Source organism: Lathyrus oleraceus, chromosome 2, assembly GCF_024323335.1.
Source record: "Lathyrus oleraceus cultivar Zhongwan6 chromosome 2, CAAS_Psat_ZW6_1.0, whole genome shotgun sequence".
Taxonomy (NCBI): domain Eukaryota; kingdom Viridiplantae; phylum Streptophyta; class Magnoliopsida; order Fabales; family Fabaceae; genus Lathyrus; species Lathyrus oleraceus.
In genome coordinates this window covers 352,984,990-353,010,815 of record NC_066580.1, presented here as the reverse complement: position 1 = coordinate 353,010,815, position 25,826 = coordinate 352,984,990, and the positions used below count along the sequence as shown (strand labels likewise).

At 34.8% G+C, this 25,826-nt stretch overlaps 4 protein-coding genes across 4 annotated transcripts; all 4 read right to left on the bottom strand.

The window, feature by feature from the left end:
• Window positions 1-4,621: 4,621 nt before the first annotated feature.
• Window positions 4,622-6,592, bottom strand: LOC127123240 (probable peptide/nitrate transporter At3g43790). Its single transcript, XM_051053477.1, has 11 exons — window positions 6,584-6,592; window positions 6,352-6,537; window positions 6,163-6,207; window positions 6,034-6,083; window positions 5,846-5,921; window positions 5,584-5,772; window positions 5,392-5,479; window positions 5,149-5,234; window positions 4,956-5,063; window positions 4,804-4,848; window positions 4,622-4,714 (listed from the first exon to the last, which is right to left on the bottom strand). Exons 1-11 carry the CDS (start codon window positions 6,590-6,592, stop codon window positions 4,622-4,624), a joined length of 975 nt encoding a protein of 324 aa, XP_050909434.1.
• Window positions 6,593-6,777: 185 nt separating this feature from the next.
• On the bottom strand, window positions 6,778-7,851 carry LOC127123239 (uncharacterized). Its single transcript, XM_051053476.1, has 6 exons — window positions 7,822-7,851; window positions 7,661-7,737; window positions 7,481-7,577; window positions 7,289-7,367; window positions 7,118-7,193; window positions 6,778-7,023 (listed from the first exon to the last, which is right to left on the bottom strand). Exons 1-6 carry the CDS (start codon window positions 7,849-7,851, stop codon window positions 6,813-6,815), a joined length of 570 nt encoding a protein of 189 aa, XP_050909433.1. The 3' UTR covers window positions 6,778-6,812.
• Window positions 7,852-8,131: 280 nt separating this feature from the next.
• On the bottom strand, window positions 8,132-9,748 carry LOC127123238 (DNA polymerase delta small subunit). Its single transcript, XM_051053475.1, has 8 exons — window positions 9,698-9,748; window positions 9,493-9,622; window positions 9,247-9,353; window positions 8,804-8,930; window positions 8,680-8,693; window positions 8,496-8,599; window positions 8,270-8,360; window positions 8,132-8,185 (listed from the first exon to the last, which is right to left on the bottom strand). Exons 1-8 carry the CDS (start codon window positions 9,734-9,736, stop codon window positions 8,132-8,134), a joined length of 666 nt encoding a protein of 221 aa, XP_050909432.1. The 5' UTR covers window positions 9,737-9,748.
• Window positions 9,749-11,198: 1,450 nt separating this feature from the next.
• Window positions 11,199-14,715, bottom strand: LOC127123237 (probable polygalacturonase At3g15720). Its single transcript, XM_051053474.1, has 8 exons — window positions 14,699-14,715; window positions 12,914-13,016; window positions 12,677-12,811; window positions 12,405-12,587; window positions 12,095-12,302; window positions 11,870-11,951; window positions 11,676-11,784; window positions 11,199-11,483 (listed from the first exon to the last, which is right to left on the bottom strand). The coding sequence occupies exons 1-8, from the start codon at window positions 14,713-14,715 to the stop codon at window positions 11,199-11,201; spliced, it is 1,122 nt and encodes a 373-aa protein (XP_050909431.1).
• Between the last annotated feature and the right edge of the window lie 11,111 nt (window positions 14,716-25,826).

Sequence of the window (25,826 nt, the reverse complement as noted above, 5' to 3'; positions counted from 1 at the left end):
GGAAAATAGAAGTGGAATGGAATCTGATATGTGATGAAGCTTTGCCTTCTTGCCACGAAATTCCAATGCTCCTTTAGGGTTAGGGTTTTGGCTTCTTAAATAGGGTGGATTAGGTGTTCTCATGGGCTTTTTAATAAGTGATTTATCCATAAGAATAAAAGTGTAAAGTGAGGTGTAAAATGTTGTTATTTTGGGCCAAACTTAAGTGAATGGATGTCCAATGCATGACCAAAAGAGGTAAAAAAACGTGACTGGTTTGTGCAGCATTCTTAGAAAATCTGCCTAGAAAATCAAGTCATGGTGCCCACTTTAAATGAATGTATCTCTCAAACCATGGATCCAAATGAGATGATTCTAAAAGGATGTGAAAGAGGAAATGGCAAGGTACAATTATTGTGAAGAAAGTATTTTCAAATAATACCTTAAAGTGCAAGAAAACTGGCCAAGAAGTCTTGACAAATTTTGAGGATTTTGGACTTAGAAATTTTTCTAAGTGTCCTAAAAAAATGTCTCACTTTGACTAAGAGGAACAAGAGGAACAAATTTCATGTTGGAGAAATTTTCAAATGGAGCTTTTATCTTGATGCAAAATGGGCTTAAAGTGAGTGCAACGATCATGAAAACTTGCCCTAAATGGAAAGTCAACCATTTCCAAATTAAGTAACTTTTCCAATTCCTGATTAAATGATGAATCCATGATCCAACCTTGATCCAATTTCACATGTAGGATCCCCTAGGAATGGATTTTGAGATTCCACTCTCAAAATGTCAGGAGTTGACTTTTCTGGCCACACTGTTGACTTTTCCAAAACTGTCTGATTTCCGATTCCATTGATCAATTCAAGCACTTCTAGCTCAAATAAAGAGCTGGTTTTTTGTATGTAGACCATTGTGGACATATGGAGGGCCATGGAAAAGAGTTTCACCCAAAGGATCAGAAATAAACTGATTTTATACCAAACCCTAGCTTTAGGGCAAAATGAGCAAGAACTGATTGCACTGATTGCCAATGGATCTTTCTGAGATAATTGTGAATCTTCCTAGGCCAAGATGCCTCTCTAATCATGAAATGGATGAACTCCTCTACTTCCAACCAAACATTTCCTGTTCCAGGTAGCCATGAAACCCTAATTTCTGATTAAATCCAGATGAACACTCTCATAGCTTTGAATCCTTCACTGATGAACTAAGGACCATAATAAGATACTTGGACCCCCCTGAGACCCTTGAGACTTGTATACTTAGAAAATGAAGTCCAATTCTCAATCTTGCTTTGTGTGGGCTCCTTCTGTTAAGGAGTGATCAATCCAAACCTGATTTCCAAGTCACTAATGCAGTATGCAATGGGTATGATCTAGTATGATGCTAATGAAGTGTAAAACATAATCCCATGCTTCCAGGAAAAATGAAGTGTAAATTTTGGGGTATTACAGTTATGTGTATTTAATGAAACACAAATCAGAGTCCTTTGAAAAATTCAAGGAATTCAAGAATGAAGTACAAAACCAACTAGGTAAGAATATTAAAACTCTTCGATCAGATCGAGGTGGTGAGTATTTAAGCCTAGAGTTTGATAACCATCTGAAAGAGTGTGGGATCATATCCCAGCTTACTCCTCCTAAAACACCTCAATGGAACAGTGTATCTGAGAGAAGAAATTGAACCTTGTTAGACATGGTCCAATCCATGTTGAGTCACGCCGATCTTCCAAACTCCTTTTGGGGACATGCAATATTGATAGTAGCTTACACACTTAACCATGTTCCATCCAAAAAGGTTGAGAAGACACCATATGAGATATGAAGTGGTAAGAAACCACATATGTCTTACATGAACATTTGGGGTTAAGTAGTTTATGTGAAACGACAAATTTCAACTAAGCTTGAGCCCAAATCTAACAAATGCTTATTTGTGGGGTATCCTAAAGAAACAAGAGGGTATTACTTCTACAATCCTTCTGAGGGAAAAGTGTTTGTCGCTCGAACTGGAGTTTTCCTAGAAAAGGATTTTATTTCCAAAGGAATCAGTGGGAGGAAAGTAGAGCTTGAAGAAATTCAAGAATCACAAAGCATTGACACACCTATGGAGGAATTAGAGAAGGAAATACAAGTAGTTATGGAAGAGCAACTTGCTCATGTAGAACATGACCAACTTTGGTCAAGCTTGATACGTCACCTATCTGAGAGATATGAATATCTCATAACTGATCAATATGATGTATTACTCATAGATCAAGATGAGCCTGTGACCTACCAAGAGGCCATAACTGGTCCCGAGTCTGAGAAGTGGCTAGAAGCCATGAAATCTGAAATGGATTCCATGTAGACAAACCAGGTTTGGACCTTGGTAGAGCCTCCTGTAGGAGTTAACCCTATAGGATGCAACTGGGTCTCAGGAACAGATCCACAAGATTATGATCACTCTCTCTTCCAAACATTTTCAGAATATTGAAAGATTACAAAGCAATCATTCGACATGATGTAGAAGTCGACATTTAGTAAGTGTTAAGGACTTAGGATATTTTCAAGTCCAGAGACTATGTGATGTGGAGTTGTGTAGGCCTTCGACAAGGGCATTTAAAATGTTCAGAAATGGTTATCAACTTACTTATCACCATATTTGTTTGGTTTTCAGTAGTTTCTCTTTGAACACGCATGGAAGCAAGTTAGAGAAAAGTAGCCCACGTAGTAGAACATGCGTCGAACATGTAACCATTGACTATTGTCGACGTTTATTTTAGCACTAGTATATATATCAGACCCATTCCTTGAATTACAAGATCACAAAAATCTCATTCATTCTCTATAGAACTAGAGTACCCGATTCCTCGGGCCAAATAGTTTATGAGAAATGTGAGTTTGCGTCTACTCTTCAGATCCTCTACGTATCCTTTGTATTTCAAGCATTCATATTTAATGTCGTTTACTTCATTTACTTTTTTTATTGCTTTTTATCTTTATCAAAATTTTATTCCTTGCATCCAGTTGGGTTATTACCTAAGCGTTTTAAATCCAAATCACACATTTTTCATTGTATATTTTCTTTACACAAATTGTGTTTGAGATTTTTTGAGTTAATCTGGTAAGTGAACTAAACTCATGATTGTTTAATAAAAACACCAGTAAACACTCCCCCGAGTTCAGTCATGTCATAAAATTCTTGGGGGAAACTATTATGTGTCGGTCAAAGACCCAGGATCCACTACTCTGTGTCGGCCAAAGACCTGGGATCCACTACTTCAAGCTGACAAAAGGCCTAATAGCACGAGGCTCATTAACTATTTTACTCTGTCTGACCCAAGGTATAAATAACTTCATAAGGGGTTATAAGGTAAACAATGTCTAATCTTCACTTTCACTTCAACTATCTTGAATTAAACTGACCTGAACGTTAGAGTGCTAACCATGTAGGTACCTCCCCTGGAGTCCACCATTTCAGAGATATCATCACTGATTAACGACATGGCATCATGATCAGTCTTTTTGGTTCAACAACCATCGTTATTGCAACCTTCGATCCACGATGTCGTATCAGCGCAATACATCGAAAGCTCCGATTCACCGTAGTTTCTGCAATAATCACCATTTATGATTTTCTAATGGAACACGCATGACATTTATTATGTAAGCAAGAACAAAGTATGAAACCCAAACAAGAGATATACTTTGAGGAAAAAAATAAATAATAATGAAAATGATAACGCCCTAAACACTATGCCAAACAAGACCTTAGACAGCGCTTTTTTTAGCCTTAGACAGCGCTTTAAAGCGCTGTCTAAGCCTCCGCTACTAAAGGTTTAGACAGCGCTTGTTTAAATCTTAAAAGCGCTGTCTAAGCCCCCCCCTTAGACAGCGCTTTGGCCAAAAGCGCTTTCTAAGACCCTCCTATTTTAATTTTTTTAGGTATACCTTAGACAGCGCTTTTGGCAAAAGCGCTGTCTAAAGGGGGGGGCTTAGACAGCGCTTTTCAAAAAGCGCTGTCTAAGCCCCCCTATTTTAATTTTTTTAGGTATACCTTAGACAGCGCTTTTGTAAAAAGCGCTGTCTAAGGGGGGGATTAGAAAGCGCTTTAGGCAAAAGCGCTGTCTAAGCCCCCCCCCCCCCCCCTTAGACAGCGCTTTTGCCTAAAGCGCTTTCTAATCCCCCCCTTAGACAGCGCTTTTTACAAAAGCGCTGTCTAATGTATACGAAAATTTTTGAAACTTTTGTTTTAAACCACATTTTTTCCAGGTTTATAAACCAGAATTTCTACCTGTTTTCAACCAGATTTTGACAGACAATTATCACATTTTATATATGCCATTTTGGCCTTTTTTCTACCAATTTTTGGCTAACAAATATATATATATATATACCAATTCAAACCAATTTTGCCTTAAATGTATCAAAATATATACAAATTTATGTACACATTTACAAGTCATAACATATACTACAAACCATATCAATTTTAGTCTAGGCCTATAAGACTTCAGGATTATTGCAATACTAGTACTAGCACAATTGATTCAAACAATCACAAAGAAAATTAACATGAAAAAGTTTGTACAAACACATACAATAAGCAAGTTTATCTCACAATTTGAAACAATGAAAGATAGGTAGAGAAATCAAAGGGAAACTCACACTGCACCACCTCCCGCTGGACCGATTGCTTTGAATATTGACATTATAGTCATAGCAATGCCATTAGCTGCCCCTCTTTGATGTTGTTCCTGTTTTCCATTTACGCCACAATTTCCTCAAAATATAATATCAACTTTCAAAAAGAAATAAAAGCTTAGAATTAAAGAAAAAAAATTACCACGGCTCTATTTTGCATAATAAATAAACCAGTGATTATCGTCATCTGAAATTGAGAAAAAAATACTATTAGATAAGCTTGTAATACATACAGATGTTTGTTTGAAACGTGATCACTCATGATCGGTTAAATAAACAAAAAGATAAACTTACACTTAGAACATTCTTCAGAAGAGAAGCAATATTAATAACTAGGTATAGCGTAATGCCAGAAAGCATTGCTATGAAGGGGTAACTTTGCAACAGAGGTATTGATAAAACCTACATAAGGTAACAAGACATTTTTAGAACAAGAACCAATGTAATGCTGAGTTGCATTAGTTTCTACGAATGGAAAAAAACTTACTGCGGAGATGCGAGCAAATTTTATAGGTCCGAAAGCTCTTTCCAATGAAGGGTAGAGGAAAAGCTGGGAGACAATAAGACCAATACCTGATCATTGACCATTTGAGAAGAGGTCAGTTATTAAGCAGAATATCTTGAAAAATGAAATGCACAAAGCAATGTACCTGATATGTGACAAGGAAGGCTAGAAAATATGTTAATCCCAACACTAATAAATCTCTAGTGACACATATCAAAGACGTACCTGATATTGCGAGAACATCGCCTACATTATCAGTTGTAAAGTTCAAACCACCAAACCTTCCAGGACTAACAACCCATAATGAGAAAACCTATCATGAAGTAGAATGGTGTTTACTTATATATCCTATTAGATTTAATATCTGTTAAGCAACATTATAAAGTTCAAATAAGTCACCAAAAGTAGGAATGGTACCTCTTGATAAGCAACATTATAAAGTGAGAAAATGCTGTACACAATAATAGATGACATTAATGGCCAGTTCAGGAAGAGGTTTTCATCTTTTTGGATTATTTTGTCGTCGTCATTACTTATGTTTCCAGTTTCTAAAGCTTCAGCATCATCAATAGACTCATTGCTTAGAGGGTGGTTGTGAAGTGTTTCCTACAGTGATGCAGGAATTTTGTGATCAAATGCTTATACATGTTTAACAAACTATGAAGTTGCTTACTCATACCGGAAGCCAGATGCATGCAATTGCTACCACAAATGCAAAAGCTGATACTGACAAGGAAGGCAAGAAATATGGAAACCTGCATGGTTTATGTTTTGACAATTAAAATAATCACATCAACAATAAGGATCGAAGGAAAAGCTGAATTGTTAGAACTTTATGATACTAAAAATCAAGTAAAATCCACTTACTTATCCCAAAATGAGTCTTTTGGAAATAGATGAGGGTATTTCACTGCTGGCTGCAATGTAAATTTCACACAGTATTAGCGAAACGAATAAAAGTGTCTTCAATTAAAATAGCTATGAAGCATCAAGTACCTGAGCCAAATAACCTCCCAATGCTGGTCCAATTACTATGAGAATCTATGTACAACCTATATTTGGTGACCACAAAAGCACTTAAAAACAGGGAGTCAGCCAGAAAACAACTTAATATGACTTGTGATCTGCTCACGACATATCGGAGAATGTAATATCTCTAATAAAATTCTCTTTAATTCGTTCAACATTTTTGCGCTCTTCTATAAGCTCTTGTTTTACTGCTTCAACTTCTCTTGTGGCGATTCGTGCCGTCTCGTGACTCCGGTTAGATTCTAGTGTAAGATACTGAATATCTTTATGCTGTTCTTGTAGTTCTTTCTTCAGCTTAGTACATTCACTCTTGCAAGGATGAATTAAGTCAAATATAAGAACCTAATACAAGAAATCCGGAAGGAAAAAAAAAGTAACTATAACATACCTCTACCATTTGTATATGTTTTTCAAACTTTTTCTTCTCTGCAATGTAATCCTGTGCTGCAATCTATGTGGTAATTGAATTAACCAACAAGAATTCATACAACAGAACTATAGAATTTTCAACAATAGAATACTTAGTCTCATCCAAAACCTGCAAGTGGTTTAGTCTCTCTTGTAAACCTTGTATCACAATGCAAGCTTTCTTCTCAGCATTTGTAATTGACTCATTTTCATTTCTCAACACAGACAACTATAAGAAGAAACAAACAAGTAAATGCTGTCATGAAGTTCTCAATTGATTCAATTGCTGAAGCGCAAGTTATTATGTGATAAACTACTTGTTTTTCAGATTCTTCCTTGAAACTTCGAAATCTTTCTCTAGCGAAACTCGCTCGCTTCTTCCACTCGTCACGCTCTGACCGAAGTTCGGAATTCTCTTTCCTAACATTAACAACCGAAAGCAAATACTAAGTTTTATGTTTTTATACAAGCAACAAGACATACTAAACATACAGAACAAATTAAAAAAAAATACCTAGACTTTACTAGTTCATCTTCAAGGTGTTTCTCCCATTGAGTTTTATGCACTTGTGGTTCCTTAGTAGTAGTAACTGAGAGATTGGAGTTGTAAATAATACAACACAATTAAGAAATTTTAGAAAATATTTTGAATTAAGGACAAGTATTAAAAGAAAGATGAAGGAACCAGGATGAAGCTCCAAATAGAGTGGCCTAGGTGAATGAATATTCTCTTTCTCTTCATTTGAATTCTTGAGCAATTCAACCTACAAAGAAAGAGTTAAAATATATTCAAATTCAGTAGCGACGCACTGTAGTTTTTATTATAGTTTGAGAATGGAAATGAAATATTGATGTTGGCATGAAGGAGTAAAGTTACATTTCCAGTAGGTGTTTCTGGTTGAGCTGAATTGACATCTCCTGCAATGCAATTATATTTATGCCATCTCCAGTTGGTAATCAAACACTTTGTAGAGCTGAAATGTTAATGAAAGTTTAACAGATATATGTAATAATGAAAACATTAGTAATAATAAGTAAGAAACAGTAACTAACTAACCAGTATCTGACAGATTTGCATCGTGAACATTTGGTGGTACTTGGTCTACCACATTGTTCACACCCAACATCTAGATGCTATTGTACAAAATATTCAGAACCTTAATTTACAAACTTAATAATTTTGTATGACCACGCTCAAAAAACCAATGCTAAAAAAACATTGACATTAACACTAATATAGCTTACCATGGTACTCTATATCGCGATAAGAGTGCTTCCGGCTTCCAATTTCAGACTCGCAAGTGAATAAGAGTGCTTCCAGCTTCCAATTTCAGACACACGCAAGTTCCGCGACCAACAATGCAAAGGACTAATAATTATCTTTTTTCAAGGTCAGTATTCTTCTGCATTTCAGATTAGTGAGCAAAACATAACTTCGTGGTAGACTAAAACACCGTCAGTATTCTCCTGCATTTCAGATTAATGAGCAAAGCATAACTTCGTGGTACACCAAAACACGTCATTGATATCATTGTGCATTTTCCAATATCTCGTCTTCATGGTTGCCAATATCATCTGCAGGCTAATAAGAGAAATACACAAATAATGCAGTTACCAAAATGTAATCATAATGAAAATGTCATACACATCCAACACCAATGCTTACCTGCCATATTTCCAATAGCTGCCAAAACAGATAACCAACAATCATAACCAAGCAAAACAGCTTCCCTGCCCACACTCCACATACGAGATATCTAAAGAAAAGAGAAAATCAGCAATGGTAAAAATAGCACCTCATTCACCTACTACTTGTTTTACTGGCCTATCAACAACTCTCTACTACATGTTGTCATTGTGTCCAAATTGAACCTATGATGTTTAGAGTGTACCGTGAGAGACGCTCTAATAGATTTTGATTGGAACACTTCAAAGCACGGTCATACACAATTTCAGTCCTTTTGGCAACATCGTTCCAATCGTAGAGCTCCCTCATCTACAGAGAACACGTAAACAAAAAAGAACTAGTTTACCCACCAAATGTGTTAGAAAAGAAGATTTGAACAATAAACTCACTCGATTATGCATATCTTGTGGATCAATTTTTGGCCAATGAAATCTGCAGTTTGTACCAATGTCTTCAAACTGTCATCCTACCATGAAATCCAAGTTGTTCAACTAAGTAGTTAATGAAACAAACCTGTTACATAGACAGATGGTACAATAATATTCCCACCAAGCTTAACTCTTCCACTTTCATCTTCCAAAACAAGATAATCATCTTTGTCCACAAAGTTATGCGGCTTGACAAGCGGGACAACCGATCTCTGCACATCATTAGCAAAGAAACTCAGCACTGTGCCATACCATTGTCCTATTTTTTACTTACAAAACCCACTATTGCCAATCGCAGAAAATAGCAATTTGTTCAATTACTCACTACGAAAACTGATATAGCGCCCAATGTAACTAATATTTGGAAACATTTAGTACCAAACAGCTTATCACAGAACAGCAGTGATTTGTTCAACTCCCACAACATTATAGTCGTTGCTACTCAACAACCCTAAAAAACAAAATTTACATAAAAACAACAACCACACCCCTCCAACAAAAAAAAATAGAAACCCGGAACCACAGTACCTCTTTAGAATACTCATCAAGTATGCAAGGTTTCAATTTCATGTTTTTAAACAGTGTCCCAACAACAACACACTCCTTGCCCTCTTCCAGTCCCAACACCGTGCACACTGTCCGAATCACCAGAAACTCAATCAATTAACAAAATTTCAAGTAATCAAACATAAAAAGTTATCAAATTTAAAAGTCAGTATTGATTTAAAGCAAAACCCTAAGTTGATAAAAATATAGAAAATAAAAAGTACGAACCAGGAGAATTAGGTTTCCATTGGGAAACAAGGGAATACAAGAGAGTTCTCATCAAGCGAAGACGAGCGAAGTAAATTTGACTGTATTGCTGTCCACGATACATCTCTTTCCCAATTTCGAACGTTTCATCCTGCACCAAAATCGAATTAGCGTATTTTCACAGTTCACAACACAAAGACGATGAGAGAGAGGGGAAGCACTGAACCAGAGATTCATAGGAGCATTGCACTCTCTCCATTGTCATGGCTTGGCGGGAAAAGTGTATTCGTGTTCGCTGTTATGGTTTTCGCTGATAGGGTTTCAACGTTCGCAGGAGGGAAAACAAAAGAACAGAGAACGAAAATTGAAATGGAGTCTGAAATTTTATTTTAATTAGACCTTAGACAGCGCTTTTGTGGAAAGCGCTTTCTAAGGTATGCCTTAGACAGCGCTTTTCAAAAGCGCTTTCTAAACCCCCCCTTAGACAGCGCTTTTGGTTTTAATTTTTTTTTTAATTTAAAGACTTTAGACAGCGCTTTATCAAAAGCGCTGACTAAGGTCTATATTTAAAAGCGCTTTTAGAAAGCGCTGTCTAAGATCCCCCCTTAGACAGCGCTTTCATTATTTTTTTGGAACATTTTCCGCGTTTTATTTTAATTTTAACCTTAGACAGCGCTTTCTTTTAAAAGCGCTGTCTAAGATGCGCTGTTAAAAGTCATTTTTGGCGTAGTGAAAAAATAATGAGAATAATAAAACATAATATGCGAAAAAAAAAAAACGAGAAAAAATTAAAATATGTGAGAAATTTTTTTAGAGATGAAAGAATGCCGCATATTTTATGTGTTGGTGTGAAAATGCCTTTGGATAAGGAATTAATGTTGTGTTTATGTGTTTTTTCATTATTGTTTTTGGATTTCAGAAGAAAAAGAGAAAGTAGGAATAGTTTATGTTCATATATGGATTTGTTGAGTTTCAAATCCGTTAAGTTTCGCGTTTTATAATATATATATATATATATATATATATATATATATATATATATATATATATATATATATATATATATATATATAGAGAGAGAGAGAGAGAGAGAGAGAGAATTTAGAGTTTTTATTTTTGATATTTAAGTTTATAGTGTGTTTTAAATAAAACAATTCAAACCTAAAAAATAGTAAAGAATTTACTTTTTATTTTATTTTATTTTATAAACCACTATTGTATGATTGGTATATTGTATCAAATACAATCAAGTACATTATGTCAAACATACCTATTAACATATTTTTTTATTATCATACCAAAAAATATTAAATATGAGTTGAATAGTAAAAAGTTCCAGGTTTCAAGTCTAATAACTTGGTTGTAAAGAAGTCCAGGTTTCAAGTCTAATAACTTGGTTGTAAAGAAATTTTATATAAAGTAATGGCTTTGAATCTAATTCTTGTAAAAAAATTATTTAAACAGGCGTTGGTCTCTAATTTAATAGAAATTTACTTAAACAAATATTATAAGAATTATTTCTATACATCAAGTCTTCCATTCTTCTTCGTTTCTTAATTAATATTGAAAAATAATTATAACTAATAGTAAACTTATGCAATATATCTGTAGTAACAAAGCCAGTTACAACAAAAACCAATATTATTTTTATTTTTAAATAAGAAAATTTCTACATAGTACTAGATGAAAATAAATTAACACTGTTGTTTTGAGAAATAAATAAGACATTAACTGATATACGATGGATGTGATTTTTCTTTATCAATACGAGTAATGTTAATATTATCAAATACAACATTGATGCAACTAATGGTAGGTTCACATTTTAATTGGATTGGATCTTTGGTCGAAGTTCCACGTAGATTGTGAAAAGTAACATCAGTCACTTCTACGCCTTTGCCAACATCTTCGTATATTTTAGGATTATAACTCTGGTCAATAACTATAGGGTTCTTGACTTCGATAAATTCAATATCTTCGTATGTGATCTTTCTTGCATATCCATTTCCTCCCTAATTGAAAAAGAATTATAATATTTTGAATACAGGTCTAACTCAATTCTATAAAATTAATTTATAAAATAAAAAAAAGATATCACATAAAACTTTTCCAGTCGCATAACATGATATGAGATTATCATTAACATGTTATAATGGAGTTACTATAATCATCCATTTGTTCGATTAGATTCAATCTATACTTACCTCCCATGTCTTGATTCTGGCTCCATTTGAAGTTCTCGTAAAAGTGCAATTTTTAACATATACATCTTCTACTTCGGCATATTCTCCATTTTTTCCAAGACTACCAACACTAGAATCACCAATCTCATATAATTTTAATATTAATCAAATTATGAGATATATATAAAAGAAAAATTAATTAACATTGAATTAACCTGATGCCATGGCCAGGTCCACAAAAAACACCAGTTATGTTGATGAAGGAGGAACCAGTGTTAATGGCGACACAATCGTCACCTGAAAAATATTGGCAAATTTTTTTTAAAAATCGAGATGAAAATCAAACAAAATTAAGCTAATATCATTTTCTCTTTGATCAGCCTAACAAAGGCAACAAAAAAATACTCTAGAAATCTAAGTCAGTTATGTATTATAATTACCAGTTGTGATTGTTGAATCTTTAATTGTGATATTGGACGAGTTTGCAATATCAATTCCATCGGTATTAGGACTATCTTCTGGTGCAATCATTTTAAGATTGGAGATAAAAACTTCTTTGCATGAACTTATACCCATATGATTTTTTGGACTATCATAATGAGTCAAGTTACTAATTGTAAGTCTTTCGCACTTGATAAATTTAAAAGCCTGCATAAATATAGTCTAAAGGAATTAAATACTTAAATATTCCAAAGTAGTTAAATTAATATGGACAAATTTAAATAGTAGTTATTATATAGATCGACATACAGAAGGTCTTTTACTTTCATCATTAGGATACTCTTTCCACCATGGAGCACCCTGACCATTAATTTGTCCTTCCCCATTGACAACAAGACCATATATGTGCTCGAAACTGATCCATACTAGAACGTTATCTTGTGCCCATTTCCAATCTTCCATGTTTTTTGGGGCAATGATAGTTCCTCCAAGCTATCAACCAGAAAACACACATTTAGTATTTTACATATCAAACATATTAATGTGACAATTGAAAAATATTTATACTAAAGAAAGAGTACCTCAACTTTAACTGTAGCAGATTTGCATGGTCCTTGGAATCTTAAAGGTTGTAAGAAGTATGTTTTGTCCTTTGGTATAATAAGTGTTGGATTATCTTGACTCGTACAAACATCTTGCCATGCTTTTACAAATGCCTAATATCAAATAATTTAAAATGGTATTAGATATTTGTGATTATCAAAAACATATTTAAATCTACTTTAAACAACAACAATAATATCATAAAGACAATATACTTCTGAATCATCAGTATTGCCATCCCCAATAGCACCATATTTTAAAACATCAAAAGTAGAGCCTCCATAATCTGTTGTAGGTGTTATTATTCTAGCACATAAGCTATGTGAAACAATAACAAGTATTAAAAAAAGAAATAATAAACCCTTCATATTTTTATAAGAAAACATTAATATAATAATCTACACGATATTGTTGTGGTGTGAAAAATGGAGAAAGAATTACAATATATAGAGTTGTTGACATAATATCGAATGGAAATAATAGTATATTTAGAAAAAAAATTATGTATTACTTTGTGCATGATTAATAGGATATGTACCAAATATTACTTTATGCATGATTAATAAAACTATGGATTACACAGTTTTAACACTATAGATAGAAAAATATCACATTTATATTTTTAGGTAATTGAACAATATACCTAAGACTTTTGTTAGAAAACATATTTTATACGGTAAAAAATAAATAAATAAACTATATCTAGATATATTTAAAAAGTTATGTACTAAATATTACTTTGTGTGTGATTAATAAAACTATGGCTTACACAGTTTTAAAAATATATTAGATATAGATAAATAAAAATTTTGTACCAAATATATTATGTACCAATTATTACTTTGTGTGTAATTAATAAAAAAATAATAATTTATTTTAGGTATAAATATTTATCTAAAAATTCAAAACAAAATCGATATTAAATAAAAAGTTGTCACTATTTTGATTCACATAGTGTAGTTTATTTTTCTTTGTCTGCAATTTCATAAAAAAGGTAAAAAAAAATACTAGTTTTTTTATAGTCTAATTATTTAATTTTCATTTAAAAAATAAACATATATATAGTAAACATCCATTTTATTTAGTCCTTTTTAACTACATTTCTTTTTTTACTCATATATATATATAATGCATCCATTTGATGTAGTCCTTTTTATCAACGATTCATTAAAAATAGGATTCATAATTGAATATATCACACACAATTGTGAATTTTAGAATTTGCATCCAATTAAAAAAATACAATAAAGAACAAAATAAATAGATAAATAAATAATAATTCAAAATTTAAAAAAATTTAATGTATCTTTTGATCTATTAAGTTAATTTAATATTTCACTTTAATCTCTTAATTATAAAAATGTTAAATTCTAGTCCCTTAAAACGGTTCCGCTAATCTATTTGATCTTTTCCGTTAAGTTTTTAGAAGAAAAAAACATTAACTACTGCCTACATGGCGGTTCTAATGGATTTTTAATATCTGACGTGGTTTTCTTAGACATTTTATTTTTGTTTTTGGCTTTTTATTTTTTAATATCAAACCCTGCAATTCCAAAAATGAAAACATGGTTCTCCTTGTTCCCAAAGCCCTAGCAGCCATCACATTCTTTCTCTTTCTCATAATATACTTTCATATTTCTTCATTTACTTCTTAAGATCTCCCTTCATCTTCCTTTGTTTTGAACATAAGCAACATAATGAGGGGTTTGTTATGTGTTTAATTTTAGAAATGGTTTTAGATCTAATTTACTATGTGTTTGATTTTAGATCTGATTTTAGTATCTTACCCCACTCATCACTCTTTCATTTTTAAAGGTACTTCGTTTTTTTACTACTAGATAGTGTTATAATGTAAATATTCGTCAAATTATCTCTTTATTTGTTATTGTTATTCTATGATTTTTTTGTTTGGATTTCAACGAAACTGTTGATGAGAAGTATTTGCACACACCATAGTTAATTTTGCAGACATGAGCCATCTGAGCAAGTGTTTGCCATACCTTTGTGTTAAAACCATTTCTACGACGTTCACAACTTGTTCTCCTTCCTTGCCATGATTTTTGTTGTTATAGTCATTTCTTTTATTTCTTCATCATAAATACAAATTTTTTTCGTTGCCTCGTCATCAGATATGCCTTCTTTATTTGGGTACACTTATAATGATCATAATCATGATTTTATTTAGATGTTAATATAAATTTTTATGATTGTTTGGATGATTTCAAACTAATTTGTTTTAGAATCATAGGTTAAGATGTTTTTATATTGGGTTGTTTGTATTATTCATATACTTAAAGCAAGAAATGGTGCACAAATTGTAAGATGGAGAAGAACAAGTAGGTGAGAAGAAACAATAAAAAAAATAATCAGTGGTGGTGGAAAGAGAAGAAAAGGAAATTTTATGTTTTACAACCATACAATTAGCCGACATTAGCTTATACAACTACATATTCAGTTCTTTTAAGTTAACTAGTACACAAATTGCAATTAATCATGGATGAAATGAAAAAGTAAAAGTATGAAAAAGTACAAACATCAAAACTATTTACTGGAACTGGATATCAATTTTTTTATTAATATGATATCAATTATTAATAAGATATCAATTTTTTTTTAATAGGTCGACTCGGATTTTGACTAAATGCCTTGTTGTCATGCCACATAGGCAAAAGTTAATGTTTTATCAAAAAATTTAATGGAAGAGACCAATTAGGTTACAAAACAATTTTTAAGGGACCAATGTGTAATAATTTTTAATTAAAGGACTAAAGTGAAACATTAAATTAAGTTAAGGGTTTTGGTGACTAATTATACCAAAAAAGAATAATTAAATTATAAACAGATAATTATATAATAATTCAAAATTACAAAAAAAAGAAAATTGTCTATGCAGAAACAAACAAAAATGCAGTGTCTCCCTCCTCTCTTGGTAATTACTTATGCTCTTCCACCTCTTTCCATGAATGGCCTAAGTTTGCACCAACTCAATACACGACAAAAAAATGCAGTCACCTTTTATCCATTTGTATACCTACAAAATCATTTATGTGTTTCAGAAGTAAACAAAAACATAAAAGAAAAATGTGTGAATTTAAATTCATCACCCCCGCCCACCCCCACCCCACCCTTCATTCTCACTGTAAATGTTTGGACATATAACTCCATACACAAGAAGGGAGTGGTGGATTTTGTGTTTTAGAAAAATTTGAGTTTGAAAAAACTTCTAAGATCAATTTCAAAGTTTGAAAATATTTTAGAAAAGTTTTAGAAGTAAGAAGCGGAAAATAAAATGTGGAAAAGAAAAAGTTAAGGGATAGAGAGATAATACCATAAGTTATAGAGGTTCAATAAAAAAGAAAAAGATCTAATCTTCTTCCATAAATTTGTTCTTGAAAGTATCCAATAATATTAAGAGTTTTTAGTAGGTTTAATTCTTAAACACGCTTATACAAGGAAAAAGAAGTTTGTGACTAACTTCCAACCAAACAATAAACAAGTAGAGAAGCCTTGAGTCTTCTTTCCAAAGGATGGGTTGAAGTTGTTAGTCTTCTTCTCAAACATAAACTTTGAGAAAAAGATGGTGCATGCTTGGTATAATGTGCATAGGAAAGGAAGATTCAAGCTTGGTCCATGCAACTGTGTAGCTTTGGAAGCTTACACTATTTGGGTGAAGAAGAGAGCTTTGAAGCTGAAGATGCCATATACTTGTGAAAGACTTATGTCTGTGGTTGTGACTGAGCCATCAAATCTTCCTAACCAAAATTTAGAGGAGTTGGTAGATGCACTTGCCAAGACAAAGCAAGAAATATATATGTGGGAAGAGCGATTCCATACTTTTAGCCGAAAGTGTGACGAGTTGCAGCTTGAGTCTAAGGCCAAGGATGCGCTTATTGAGATTATTGAACACTGTGTAGTGAAGAGATATAGAGAGTCAGAGGGTTTATCTTCCTCTAGCATACCTCAGTCTTCCGGTGCTTGGAAGAAGATTGTTGATCAGCTTGTCCTCGAGAAGGCTCAGGTGAAGACATCCTTTGAGTCTGAGATTCGACGCATCCGAAGGAAGTATGCCCCCATAGCCAGATCATCAGATGCAGTTGCTAGGGATCCTTAGGATGATATTTTCCTTTTCTCTTGTATTTGTATTTTGGTTTTTGAAATTGTACTCAGTGTAATCCTTTCAATTTTTTTTGAATAAAAAGAGATTTTATGGTCAATCAAATTTTTATTATTAATATTATTTGAATGTATATTTGCAAATATGACTTCGTATGTTACTTCTAATTAAAAACAATCATAACAGGTTTTCTTCCGCCAGATGTCTTATCAGTTTTTCTTCTATGCTTCAGCCAAGCTGACTCACCGCTATAATACTCGTGCTAATCAACCGAGGAGAATGGAGAATCTAGAGAAATAGAACCGAGAGCTGAAGGATGAGATCGCCAGACTTACGGCACTAATGGAGTTTATCATTGTTGCCGAGAATCAGTCATCACCAACTCCTACAACTCCTCCTCCTCAGAGGACTGTCATTTCTGAGATTGTTTCCTCAACTATTCCTGTTGCAGCTGTTAGTCAACCCATTCCTTCTATGCATGTTGGATTCCCTTGGAGAATACCACCAAATTTTATGCGAGAAGGGTATGTGCCCACATTTATTTCTCTATCGGCATCTAGCTCAGTCATGTCAATGCCACCTCCTATTGTCCACACTCTTCCTCATGTTAAGGACACCATTTATCACTCTGAACCGTCTGAGGGTCGAGATGTATACGAAAAGATGGATGAAATGAAAGATCAATTACATGAGCTGCTTAAAGAATTAAAAACTCTGAGAGGGAAAATTTTGTTTGGAAAGAGTGCTGTTGAACTCTACTTAGTCCGTACTGTCAAGATTCCGGTGAAATTCAAGGTCCCAGACTTTGAAAAATACAAAGGGAATACTTGCCCGCTGAGCCATCTTATTATGTATGCCAAGGAAATTTATACTCAAACTGATAATGATCAGCTGCTGATTCATTATTTCCAAGAAAATTTAACTAGAGTTGCCCTAAGATGGGATATGGGTCTGGAAAATGCAAGCATTCGTACTTTCAATGACCTAGGCAAGGCCTTTGTCAGTTAGTATAGAGATCAGTTGTGATCAGTTGAATGTCTCATAAGGATAAAAAGACGTTCAAAGAATATGCCCAGAGATGGAGAGGATTAGCTGCCCAGATCAGTCCACCTCTTGAAGAGAGAGATGGCTAAGATTTTTCGAAAGATGTTGAGTTCGTTTTATTACGAACTTATGATTTCAAGTGCCTCCAATGTATTTATTGAAATGGTAAACATGGGGATGAGGCTAGAAGAAGGAGTCCGTGAAGGACGTTTGACTAAAGAAGAGGCGTCAGCTAGCAAGAGGTACGGTGGTAATTTCTCCAAGAAGAAGGAAGGAGAAGCTAATTCAATATTAGTGGGGAGGTAGAGGATGCATCATGTCATAAAAAGTTCTCAACCCTGTCAACATCAACACCAAGTTTGTTCAGTAATTTCTGTTTTTTCCAACAATTCCAACAATCAATCAACTCCAATTCAACAACAACATCAACAACAACCGCAACAAAGAACCAACTAAAACAACAACAATAATCACCAACAAAACTTTGAGAGGAAGAAGATCTTCTTTGACCCTATTCCTATTACTTATGCGGAGTTGTACCCGTCCTTGGTACTCAAAAATCTGATCCATCCAAGAAACCCTCTGCAAGTTCCTAAGCCACTACCTTGGTGGTTTAAACCTGATTTTCATTGTGCTTTTCACCAGGGAGCCTTTGGTCATGATATAGAGAACTATTATCCTTTGAAATATGAAGTTCAGAAACTGGTAAAGAATGGTATGTTGTCATTTGAGGACAGAGCGCCGAACGTAAAAGCAAATTCGTTGCTTCCACATGGTAACACGTCAGTGAACATGGTGTACTGTTGTCCAAGCTAGTTCAAAATTTATGATGCCCGCTATATCAGAAGATCTCTAGTGGCTATGCATAAAGATATTTGATTGGTTAGTGATTGTAAACATGACCATGATGGTTGTGTAATTTGTAGTGTGAACCCTCGTGGATGTGTAATTATTAAGAGGGATATTCAAAGGTTGATGGATGAAGGTCTTATTCATATTTTCTAGTCTCGTCATTGGGACAATAATGTGAACGTAATTGTTCCAGTATTCAAGACCCCTGAGCCGGTAGTCATTCAGTTTGATAGTAGCAACAACAATAATGTCAATAGATCGGTATCTCTGTTGTTCATGCGGTTAGCGGGCCTTGTCCCTTATGCATCCAATAAAGCTGTGCCATACCAATATAATGCCATTATGATTGAAAATGGTCAAGAGGTTCCTCTACCAGTTGCTTATTCAGTGGTGAATATTGCAGATATTATGAAGGTGACCCGTAATGGTCGTGTGTTTAGTCCAGATTTCCCTAAAGCAGTAGAAGATGTTTCAGCAAGTAAGAAGATAGAGAATCCAGTAGTGAATCCGATTAGGGCTCCAATGTTTCAGTCTGGTGAATCCAGCAAATTAAAGACTACGATGATGATGAGGTGTTAAGGTTTATTAAAAGAAGTCAATTCAATGTTGTACAATAGATGCTCCATACTCCGTCAAAGATCAATGTTCTATCATTGCTAATGAATTCTGAAGCGCACGGAGAAGCATTGCAGAAAGTTTTTGAACAGGCTTATGTTGAGCACGATGTTAAAGTGGATCAGTTTGACCATATTGTTTCCAACATCACTTCTTGTAATAATATGATTTTTTGTGATGAGAGCTTCCTGAGGAAGGCAGGAATCACAATTTGGCATTGCATATTTCAATGGATTACAAGGAGGATGCTTTATCCAATGTGTTGGTTGACATTGGGTCATCATTGAATGTGTTACCAAAATCAACTCTGTCAAGACTCTCCTATCAAGGCGCCCCGATGAGGTATAGCGGCGTAATTGTCAAAGCTTTCAACGATTCTCGTAAAACTGTCATTGGAGAAGTGAACCTTCTAGTGAAGATAGGTCCGAGTGATTTCCAAATTACTTTCTAGGTAATGGATATCCACCCGACCTACAGTTGTCTATTGGAAAGGCCATGAATTCATGAAGCTGGTAGCATTGACAAGTGGGGCCGTGTTGTGGAGGTCGCGGAGAATAAGAACAGAGCCGGGTTAGGATTTCAACTAGGGACGTTCAACGCCAAAGCCAAAGTTATGAAACCAATTTTTCACAGTGGAGGGTTCATTCATGGGAATGATCAACACTCAACTGCCATTATTGAGGACACTAGTGATGAAGACGAAGCTTGCGCTAACTTTGTGACGTGTGGCCAGACATGCAACAATTGGGTTGTTGTTGATGTTCCTATTGTCATTCACCGTTCTAACTAATTTGTGTTTATTATTTTTAAGGAAAAATCCTTCACCTATGCCTACGGGAGAAGTGAACATTGTTAGGTATTTTCTTTATTATCATCAATGAAATACAATTTTATTCATCCACATGTATGATGTTTTAATTTTTTATTTTCCTGAAAATGGTAATCACAAAAAACATAAATAAAAATAATCTTTCCATCTGCATAATAATTGTTTGCACTCCATTTCTCTATTACTAAAATATCAAATCATTATGCAGGTTGATTCTCATATCCATTGAATACAATGATCTTACTCCCTCTTCAAACTTTGATTTCCTTGTGTGTGAAGCAGACGAAGAGAGTGAGGGTGAAGAAGTATCTAATGAGTTATCCTGTTTGATTGAGCACGAGAAAAAGGCCATTCAGCCGTTTGAAGAGTAGATTGAACTAGTCAACTTAAATTCCAAGGATGATATGAAGGAAGTCAAGATTGGGTCTCAACTATGTCTAGAAGTTAAGAAGGGGTTGATTGATTTTCTTCGAGATTATTCTGATGTGTTTCTTGGTCCTATCAAGATATGCCTGGATTGGATTCTGTGATTATGCATCATAGATTGCCGTTGAAGCCAGAACACATGTCGGTTAAGCAGAAGTTGAGAAACACTTATCCTGATATTGTAGTGAAGATCAAAGAGGAAATGCATAAGCAGATTGATGGTGGTTTTCTTGTTACCTTCGAGTATCCGCAATGGTTGGCCAACATTGTGCCTGTTCCTAAGAAAGATGGAAAAGTATGCATGTATGTTGATTATAGAGATTTGAACAAAGTTAGTCTGAAAGATGATTTCCCTCTACCACACATTGATATGTTGTTAGGAAACACAGCTAAATTCAAAGTCTTTTTGTTCATGGACCGGTTTTTCAGTTACAATCAAATCAAGATAGCACCTGAAGATATGGATAAAACCATATTCATTACACCTAGGGGAAGATTCTGTTATACAATGATGCCTTTCAGTTTAAAGAATGCTGGAGCAACGTACTAGAGAGCTATGACCACTCTTTTTCATGATATGATGCATAAAGAGATTGAAGTTTATATTAATTATATGATTACTAAATCTAGTGATGAAGAAGAGCGTGTTGAACATTTGTTGAAGTTATTCCAGTGTTTGAGGAAATATAAATTATGCTTGAATCCCAATAAGTGTATTTCTGGTGTTTGTTCTAGTAAGTTGTTGGGTTTAATTGTCAGTGAGAAGGGTATTAAGGTTGATCTCGCCAAGGTCAAAGTAATACAAGAGACGCCTGCTCCCAAGACTGAGAAGCAAATCTGAGGTTTTCTTGGCCTCTTGAACTATACCTCGAGATATATCACATATGACTGCCATATGTGCGCTTATTTTCAAACTTCTTCGGGAAGATCAGTCTTGTGAGTGGATCAAAGATTGCTAGAAAGCTTTTGATAGTATTAAAAAGTATCTGCTGAGCCTCTGATTTTGTCTCCGCCTGTTCAAGGAAGACCCGTGATCATGTATTTGACTATGCTTGATGAAAGTATGGGTTGTGTTCTTGGTTAGCAAGATGAATCTGGAAAGAAAGAATATGCAATTTACTACCTCAGTAAGAAATGCACCGATTGTGAGACTATGCTTGATGAAAGTATGTACATCACCCCTGTAACCTTGGATTGTTCTCAATGTTTCTATCAACTGAGAAATCTGAGCTTGAAATTCAAGGTATGCAAACTGAAAGGCTTCAAATCATGAAATCAAGACCACCACTGGCCTGTCTCTTGCTCGAGGACTTCAGAAAACGGTTTAAACAGAAGCAATTCACATTATATGATGAGATTCAGATCAAAATAGTTGAGCAATATACCTTTGAAGAGCAACTTTGTGCAGCACGAGTCCTTCAAACTTTTGCTTCCAATTTGATCTTGAGATGTGATATGAATGCAAGGCTAAGGAATAAGACTTGAAGATCGACTGATTGTGTTGAAATTCAAGCTTGAATTGGAGAAACAAAAATTGGAATTCCTTTGAGTGAGGTTAGGTTTTGATTTCAGCATAGCTTCAGATCACCATAAGGTTTATTTTTGAATGAGCATGGCAATGTATTTATAGTTGGAGATGAAGTAAGCAAGTGTAATACTCGTGTGCATGAAACTTTGGGTCCTCCATGCATGGGCCTGTACAGGCGCATGTGAGGCCCAAAATTGGATTGAAATGAAAGCTGATATCATACTAAATTGAATTGGACATGCAAATGGCCTGGTACTTGCTTGTGCATGAAGATTCAAAGTGAATTGCATAATTGGACCTAAACACTCAACTCTTCGAAAGTCACACATAGAAAATTCAAACATGGTGGTGTGAGTAATGGTTGGAAAGGTCTTGACATAAGGAACAAAAGCTATGTTGGGAAAAAATCCATTTGGAGTTTGGAATTTTGTGAAAAATGGCCTTGAAGTTTGAGGTACAAAACATGTCTAGGTTTACTTTGAAAATTTTTCCCAAAAATGACCAACTTTAAGCCCTTCTATTTCAATTATGCAAGCCTCAAATGGAAAAACCTCCAACATCAAAGTTGTATATATTTTCAAGATCATAAATTTGAACTTAAATTTTGCATCATTTGGATTTTTTATAAGAATGTTATGGGCACTTGAAGTTGGACATTTTTCAAATTCAATGGTGTTGGTCCAAAGTGACCTATAATGTTTTGTATTATCACATGTGTTTATTTTAGGAGTATGAAATTTCGTCCAACATAACATTTGAAGTAGACATCGTAAGCTTTCTAATTCAATTAGTCTCACCTCAAAATCATAAAAACTAAGGGAGTTAGGTCCTTGGGAAGTTGACCCAAAATTAGGGTTTTAGTCAAAATGACCTATCCTATAATGTTTTGAAATTAATGATGACCTTCCAAGTTTCAAATGGATTTTTGATGAACATGAAAGTTGTGCGTATGGTTCTTAAGAACATTTTTTCTATTGGGGTCATCTTCATTTGACAAACACATAAAAAGTTAGGTCTCAGTGATTCTCAGTTTAGTCAAATGAATTGACTGGTCAACTTCTCAAAGCCAAACTTCAAATCTTGATGAAATAATGATTGAAGATACAAACATAAGCTCATATATACATAAAATGATGAATTAAAGAACTTCCATTGATTTAATTTGATCATAGGTTGAGGTTGCTTCATGAGCAAGGCACAGTTAATGCACAGTTGAATTAAGGTTTTCCTTGGGAAACAAACCTCAAGCCCTTTGGTTTATCTTGATCAAATTGGAAAATTGAGATACTTGGGAGACATATATGATGATTGAGAGCTTTGGGAACCATTGTCATGCTTGCTTTTATCTTCATCTGGCCATTTCATTGAGCATAGGAGTCTCCTAGGAGCAATGGCACATGTGATCACTTGAGCTTCAAAACAAAAAGAGTTAGTGACATATATTTTGTGCTTTTGGTTAGTAAACAAAATAAGAAATGCAATAATATACAATTCAAGCATGATTGATGGTCTCAAACCAACTCACACAAGTCCCAACCCAAGGGTTAAGAAGCCACACATGCTATGGTCCTTGAGGCAATGCAATGAGCAAATGATATGATGCCATGAGGCATCTTAGGGTCAAAATTAGGGTCTTACAGATGCCCCTATTTAAGGTCATTCTAGTCGGAGATATAAAGGTTAAAATCTTCGTCTCGACGAGGTAGAATGGGCTTAAATAATAACAAAAAGTCGAATTTTGGTCCCTAAGAGACCTCATGATGCAAATGTATGCATGCAAAAGGTTAATACTCTGTGGGGAAATATGGCCATAAAGGAAAAAGAAGTCGGAGAGACCGAAAGTCCACAGGAGTAACACACTCACTAATGGGACAGAGACTCTGGGGGAGAAATAAGGGTAAAAATGTGTGAGCAGGTCACGACTTGAAAACTTGCTGGGAGACACGAGGGGATTCCATGAAAATAAATCAATGGAAAGACTCGAGCTGACGCAAAGCTGCATGTATTGGGGAATATGCTAATACAACAAAACTATCCACAAAGGATACTTCGGATAAAAATCCGGACTCCGACGGGGAAATCCATAAAGGAATCAGCTGTGGAAGAATCAACGAGATATTACCGATTACTAGGTAATAAACTCAAAGGGAGACATGTTATCCAAAACACCGGTATAAGGGTGAGAGAACAACATGCTTAGGGAGAAAGAATATCTAAGACCGGTATAAGGGTGAGAGATATCAATCATACGAAACATTTGAGGAGGACCGAAAAAGCATATCTCAACTCAGAAATCTGACTCCATAGGGGACAAAAAGTCATAATAGGGAGCAGAAGGAAGAAACACCAGGGATACCGGTTACTGGGCATATAATAGGTGACCAACCAGGTGTGAATTAGGAAATATCCAAGACACTCATCATCCAAAAGGAGGGCTGAAAAATAAAACTCGATTTACAGGATGGGCATTCGGTTTCACAAGGAAATACGAATCTTATTCAACTGGGGAAGAAAAGACTTCAACCGAAGAGCGCATGAGATATATTATATATTACCGTCAGAACGTAGATAACATACTCGCATGGAATATTATCCACAACCGGTTACTGGGTTAATAAAGGATAAATCGACCGAAAAGAAAAGACATCAGGATACCGGTTACTGGGTATAAAATGATGACTAATCAGAAGGAGAAACAATCATTACCAAACAAGGGTAAATGAAAGATGACTCGCGGGGGATAAATTGCTTGATAAAAAGCAATCATCCAAGAGATATATCACCGGTTACTGGGGGGAATACTCAAAACGTAGGAATATCAATACCGAATATTGGATAATGATAACCAACAAAGAGGGGATTACATCTACCGGTTACTGGGTAGAAAACCACAAAAATAGGACTTACAACTACCGGTTACTGGGTAGAAGGCCACGGGGTCCGTTGGGGAAAAGATGAACAATTACTGGTTATTGAGCAATTGAACACTAAACCACCGGGAAAAAGCAGGGGAAATAACAAGAAAGGAGTCAATCTAGGTACAAACTAGAGAGAGACACAATGAAACAAGACTCAACCCAATGAGGATATAACTCAGGGGAGTATATCCATCCCTATATATAATTGGGGAGGAAACTGAAACAAAAATTATTCACGAGGACATAACTCGGTGGGGAATATAGAAGGAAAGATAAACACTTTATGCCTATAGGGTTGACTCTATATGGAGAGATCAGACACAGACATCTGCTTGGGGAAGAATATTCTACCAATAGAAGGAGATAACAAGCAATGATATATGGCAAAGAATGCAACATGAATATCTGAATGCTATAATTATGCATGTATATACATGGTTTATGTATGATCAATGCTGACAGACAAACATATCTAACACAAACAAGCCCGAGAGTCAATGCACAAACATCCGGTATAACATCTCACAAAGAGAAAAGTCGGGCCCACAGGAGAAATCAAATCTGGTGGGGAGCATCAAATACCAGGAGACACGAATCACCGCTAGGGACAAAGGCCACTGTTGGGGATAAGCAAAAGGTCACAACTATCAACCGCTGGGGATAGGCAAAGTCTCAGCCGGGGAACATGCAGAGATATCAATAAGATTTGTCATAGAAGAAACTCTACTAGGGATCTTATCAGGGGAATATGTGAGACTCTGGGGGGAACACCCACCAACCAGGTATGTTCTGTTGAACATAC

Coding starts and splice junctions, on each gene's coding strand:
- LOC127123240 (XM_051053477.1), bottom strand. Junction 5,922..6,033: donor AAAGACTCATTTTGGGATAA/GTAAGTGGATTT, acceptor TAAACCATGCAG/GTTTCCATATTTCTTGCCTT. Junction 5,480..5,583: donor ATAATGTTGCTTATCAAGAG/GTACCATTCCTA, acceptor ACTTCATGATAG/GTTTTCTCATTATGGGTTGT.
- LOC127123237 (XM_051053474.1), bottom strand. Junction 12,588..12,676: donor CTGCTACAGTTAAAGTTGAG/GTACTCTTTCTT, acceptor TCTGGTTGATAG/CTTGGAGGAACTATCATTGC. Junction 12,303..12,404: donor ATGAAAGTAAAAGACCTTCT/GTATGTCGATCT, acceptor ATATTTATGCAG/GCTTTTAAATTTATCAAGTG.
- LOC127123239 (XM_051053476.1), bottom strand. CDS start 7,851: ATGGTAAGCTATATTAGTGTTAATGTCAAT. Junction 7,368..7,480: donor CAGAAACACCTACTGGAAAT/GTAACTTTACTC, acceptor CTTTCTTTGTAG/GTTGAATTGCTCAAGAATTC. Junction 7,194..7,288: donor CTATTTGGAGCTTCATCCTG/GTTCCTTCATCT, acceptor CCAATCTCTCAG/TTACTACTACTAAGGAACCA.
- LOC127123238 (XM_051053475.1), bottom strand. CDS start 9,736: ATGACAATGGAGAGAGTGCAATGCTCCTATGAATCTCTG. Junction 9,354..9,492: donor ATGGAAACCTAATTCTCCTG/GTTCGTACTTTT, acceptor TGATTCGGACAG/TGTGCACGGTGTTGGGACTG. Junction 8,186..8,269: donor AGCTATTGGAAATATGGCAG/GTAAGCATTGGT, acceptor TTCTCTTATTAG/CCTGCAGATGATATTGGCAA.